The sequence below is a fragment of the Aphanomyces astaci genome, assembly GCF_000520075.1.
Source record: "Aphanomyces astaci strain APO3 unplaced genomic scaffold supercont1.344, whole genome shotgun sequence".
NCBI lineage: Eukaryota > Oomycota > Saprolegniomycetes > Saprolegniales > Verrucalvaceae > Aphanomyces > Aphanomyces astaci.
Window position 1 is genome coordinate 1 of NW_009798607.1, and position 5,301 is coordinate 5,301.

Genomic DNA, 5,301 nt, shown 5'->3' on the forward strand with positions numbered 1-5,301 from the left:
ACGATGCGGTGAATTGCAAAATGCTGTGTCAAGTTTTGTTCAAGTGAAATGATTGGCTTACGGAATGGAGAAAGCACCCAATCACGTCAGTCACCATGGTCACATCATCATTCCATGGATGTACAGTGCGCTGCACCTCCGACTAACGTTTCAATATTGCATTTTGTAAGCATTTCAGGGACTTGGTGTAAACGCAGTCTCAGGGCCTGAATCGACCTGTGGGCTTCGCAAACGCGAATTTCATGGTTTCAAAAGAATGTTGGAAATCAAAAACCCAATCAGCCAATCGCTCACTTGACATGCAATTTTGCAGGTTAGGTATAGGTTAAGAGTGCCCGAAAACCTTTCAAATTCGATTCCAAGAATTTGGCCACTTCGTCGTTTCTAGCTTTCTTGCACCATAAATGTATGAACTGTTCATCTATTACGTCCAGCAAGCACAATCCACCACCCATTGCATTTTGATGTATTTTGATTGGCTTAGACATTTCGGTAATTTGACGCTCAAATATACGGAATGGTCATGCGATTTCGTATATTTGAGCCAAATTCCGAGCGGAATTTGGCCTTCACGAAGTTCGTAGCTGTGAGTAACCCGAAGTTTGATTTCGGTAATTTCAAATTACGGGTTTGCTAAATGTCTCTAATGAATACGAAATAGATCTCAGAAATTTTGTGAAAATTTGGTAGTTTATTGGTGACGTGCATCATACCACACATTAAGTAAACTAAAAATCAGACATTATTATCTGTCAGCCCCAAAACGCAATGGCCCTAACCAAATTTGAGGCACCAAGGTCAAAGGGTTGACAGGATTGTAGCTGTAAATGAAGTGTGTTGACCATTATTGCGTAAAATACCACAAACCTTACTAGTATGCGATTAGCGCGCACAATTTCATTCGCGTTGTCAACGATGGTTGCTCAAAGTATATTCAACTAAGCCCCATCGCTGACACGGAGCACCACAACCGTCTCGTATGTTTCGCTTCGTTGCGAAGAATAGCCTCATCCGCTCGAGGTTGCCAGTCCGAGCGATAAATGATCACGAGATATGCCCCAACGCCAAGAGTGAGACCAACAGAGAGGCCAAGCCAAGTGCCATGCAGCCCCCACTCAAACTGAAATGCGAACAGACCCACCAATGGCAGCCCCACCATATAAAAGGCGATAGCATTCACGATCGCCCCTGCATTCATCACAATATCCACCCTCAGTGCCAAATTGTCAAGGCGTATTTAGATCCATCGTACCGATCGTCAGCTGCCCCATGCCCCGCAAGATGCTCTGGCTCGTGGAATTCAACCCATCAACGACAATGAACCCTGCAAAGATTGCGACAACACCTTGGAACGCCCTGAGGTGTCAAGTTAGATGGAGTACTACTGTAGGTAAGTGAAATCAACCACGTACTCGATAGCGTCGGGATCGTTGAGGAACAAGCCGGGCACAGATTTGTGACTGGCCACAAATACAGCAGCCACGACCAAGACAATGCCGACAGTTGCAGCCAGCGACGCGTTGGAAATGACTCTGGCGCGGTTGGGCTCGTTCGCTCCCAGCGCATTGCCCAGGCGAATGCAGCAGGCCGTGCCCACGCCAATGGAAATGGAGTACACGGTCACGTTGATCGTAAGCAGTACCTACATACAACCAACGAAATTGGCTTTTTCTATGTCTAAAGCTTGGGTGGCTTACGTTGTGGACAGCCAACGACAGCACAGCGCTTGGCAACCACCCCACTGTGATGGATGCCGCGTCGAATGCCAGCTGCTCGACCATCGTCATGATCATACCTGTGGAATCGTTCAGCAATGCTAGCTACTAAAATATCTGCTTGGTGGGCAATAGGTTTTCATATACCAGGAACGCCAAGCTTGAGGAATTCTGGAATGTGTTTCCACGCCGTTTGCCACTGCGCCATCCACGAGTGGTTCTCGGGCCACCACACTTTGTGCACGGGGTTCCATAACATGTACATGTACGCAAACACAGGCAGCAAGTTGTAGCAAATAGTGCGTCCCATGGCGACCCCAACAAAGCCTACCAGTTTTGCGTGAGGGTTGAATGCAACTGGATATGTATATACTAGTATATCATTTACGCGAATATATCGAGGCTTGTCCAAAGCTGAGAGCAGCCCAATGACAACCGACAGACACCCCAGTCAAGCTCATCACTTAAAAATCAACAAAATTTAACGAAGTACTCTTAGTAGTGAGCCGTACCAATCCAGACAAGGACGAGACGACAACGTAAACACCAGTCAACTCGGATTCCACGTGACCGACGAGGACTGTGGGGGTGGTAAACGGGATGGACATGAGAACTGAGAGAATCTAGTGGCATCGCCAGTGATTATTGAAAGGGGAAAACAATAATAAAAGATTTCTCCAAGGCAGGTGTTTCCGTCACATTTGGAGTTGGGGCGTGAACTGTAGGGGATTGAATGGTACAGTATCTGGGGCGTCACCACGTCCAGCACTTCCTTGCTAAGACGGAGGGGGTAAGTATCGATTGCGCAAGGTTTATTCGATAACTCAGTGGTTGCCATTTCAAAAAGGGGATGGGGTAGAATATTAAGGGGCCCCGAGAAGTTCATATAACGTCGCGGGGTAGAACATAACAGGGCGAATCAACCACGGCTTGGTAGTGTTGCGTATCGAGCTTTCGAAGGACTTCTGGTTGCATGTTAGTCCACGCTGCCAGCCGTTGCCCTCGCGCTAGGTTGAGCGTCAACGCATTTTCACTTGTATTACTGAGGCACTCATACATATCTTTGCCCCGTCTAGTCGCCAGATGCGAAGACCTCCCCCCCGAAACTAATGCAAAGACAGAGATCCACGTAGTTTTGTATTACAGAGTAGCTGAGCTAGCCGAAGTGTTGTTTGCCATCGAGGCACTGGAATGGTCGTTTCGTATAAGCAATCGATGTTGGTGGTGGTGGTGGTGGATGTACGCTTTCCGGTCCTAGCTACTCTAAGTGCACGGTTACATTAAAGCGAGCTGAAGGAAGTAAAATGGGGCCCACCTAAATGTCCAGTTTTTCGATGTCATGTTTATGGCAAAGAGACCATCCATCTTGCGAAACAAACCAGTGGACTTCCTCACTATCAATTTTCCTCGACACCCATGAGCTCTTTCCTCATCTGTAGCATTGCCGTAATCTGCGCGATAGTTGTGTCCATGCCATTGACGGTGGCTACTACGTCGGACAAGTGGGAAGCCCCTGTTGCCACCACCAACAAACGCGTGATTGTCCTCCACCACCGCCACGGCTACATGTCGACCCAAAACGATGTGATATCGTCGGAGGAACACGCAGGGCTGCGTCGCCTGATTGCGAACGTCAACACCCCCGAGTCGAATCGCCAAGGGGCCATTCCGGCCGAGTACGCCGTGAACTTGATGCAACCGTTTGGAGGCGCCAGCGCGTCTGCGGAGGCATCTGCCCGCGACAAGCAAAAGGCCGAAGCAAGCAGTCTGGACAAGGCGCACTCGGGCATGTCCGCCCAGAAGAAGGCTGATCGCGGGGATATTTTCTACGAGAAACTGATCATTTTCAAGACGAGCCACAACCGCATCAAAGAAAATGCCGAGTCGGACAACAAACGCTTGAGCAGCAAAGACATGAGCCAGGAAGTTGATCGTGGCCAAAAGGCCAAGCAAATCCAAACGGTGACTTAAATCACGAGAACCCCCCTTGCATCAAAATGGCTAATTATGTAGCTAGTCCTGATGATGATAAACATGAAACAACGGTTGAATTGAAGAAATGTCTTGATCGAGTTGGCTTGTCCAAGGGCCGCAGAGCGCCGTACGACTTCTGGCTCGACTTGCAGTGCACCTAATTGCAATTTGGATGGACATTTAACTTGGAATCGATTTATATGTACACTGTGACCTTAGTGTGCCACAATGCAATGTAATACTGTAGTTTAGATTCGTAGTACCTCAAAATTTTGTCAAAGTACTGGTACTTGCAACTGAACATTTCAATGGAGGAACCTTCCGCATAATACTTACAGTAACGTTACTACATGTATCAGCCAACTAACTACCTTCAAGGTACGGTAGCTCAACGCTTCATTCTTATGACGCCAATCCGGCATCTGAGGGATAACCTCATCGACCACACATTCAATCTACCCCGGTAGAATCCACGATGATGATAGCCAGCAAATGCTCCCTCTGCATTTGAATACACAAAAGTATAATTTATATTGGAATGTATCTACATCATTGCCGGATTGCTGAGTGAGTCCCACACCGTGTCGACGGACTTTGCCGACACAAACAACCTCCGGCCGTCGCGTTCGATGACATTTCCTACAGCATCCACGAAGACCAAGAATGGCACCCATGGGACGTTGAAGGACGCCACGAGCTCGGCTTTGATGTCACGGTTGACATACGGGAGGGCAGGAAACGGCATCGAGTCGAACGTGGCGTCGAATTGGCCTGGAGACTGGTCGCTGGAAATGTATACGATCTCAAACTCGGGGTGCAGGGCTACGACTTTGGCGTACATGGCAGCCAATACCGGCGTGAATTCCCGACAAGGAGTGCACCAGTGGGCACTGAAGTAGAGTCCAACGATGACCTTGCCTTCTAACACGGTGCTAGTAGGCACGGTGCTGCTTTGCTTGGTAGAGTGAACGAGAAGCTGGTCCCCAAAGAGTTCTGTCCACATAGTCGTCGATCGTCAACTGGCGGTGGCTCCGTGCGTACAGTATGTAGATCGGGTTGTGTGGTGTTGTGATGGATGCCAACTGCGCAATGAAGGAGATGGATATAACTGCTGTAGGTAGCTTCAACCTTTGATTTTGGACATTGCGTCATTTGATTGGTTCAATTTGCGAAAACTTCAATCCACCTTGAAATAGTGTGGAGTCAGCAAATTTTGACAGTACAGTGGTGAGGTGCATATCGATATTGCACTGCCCGATCTTTCACGTCATCGTCGTATCCTTTGAACAATAAGGCTACGGGCATGCATCTACGTAGGTATTTGCATGAGGGGCGCTGGAAGACCCAAGAGCATATTTGAAACTCGATTTGGAGTATACAATGTATATACGTAAAGTCGAAGGACATGATTACAGTACTGTAGTCTTTCCATAGAGTTTGATTGGTACAATAGTATTCATCCCACCTTCAACCCGTCGACACATTTCCGCTAACGTTAACGTTATCACATCGTTGGCGGGAGGCATGTCATTATGTTTCGACAGTGTCTGTAGCTAAGGGCGTGTTCGGAGCGACTTTTGTGTCAGCGGTTTTTGGCTTTTTCCACAAGCCG

At 48.1% G+C, this 5,301-nt stretch overlaps 3 protein-coding genes across 3 annotated transcripts; 1 reads left to right on the forward strand and 2 right to left on the reverse strand.

The window, feature by feature from the left end:
- Positions 1-934: 934 nt before the first annotated feature.
- On the reverse strand, positions 935-2,025 carry H257_19082 (hypothetical protein; the record flags this gene model as incomplete). The annotated part of the gene is made up of 5 exons (XM_009848232.1): positions 935-1,188; positions 1,253-1,356; positions 1,413-1,642; positions 1,698-1,795; positions 1,863-2,025. 5 exons carry the CDS (start codon positions 2,023-2,025, stop codon positions 935-937), a joined length of 849 nt encoding a protein of 282 aa, XP_009846534.1.
- Positions 2,026-3,185: 1,160 nt separating this feature from the next.
- On the forward strand, positions 3,186-3,686 carry H257_19083 (hypothetical protein; the record flags this gene model as incomplete). The annotated part of the gene is made up of 1 exon (XM_009848233.1): positions 3,186-3,686. One exon carries the CDS (start codon positions 3,186-3,188, stop codon positions 3,684-3,686), a length of 501 nt encoding a protein of 166 aa, XP_009846535.1.
- Positions 3,687-4,195: 509 nt separating this feature from the next.
- On the reverse strand, positions 4,196-4,769 carry H257_19084 (hypothetical protein). The gene has a single exon (XM_009848234.1). It carries the CDS (start codon positions 4,690-4,692, stop codon positions 4,234-4,236), a length of 459 nt encoding a protein of 152 aa, XP_009846536.1. The 5' UTR covers positions 4,693-4,769; the 3' UTR covers positions 4,196-4,233.
- Between the last annotated feature and the right edge of the window lie 532 nt (positions 4,770-5,301).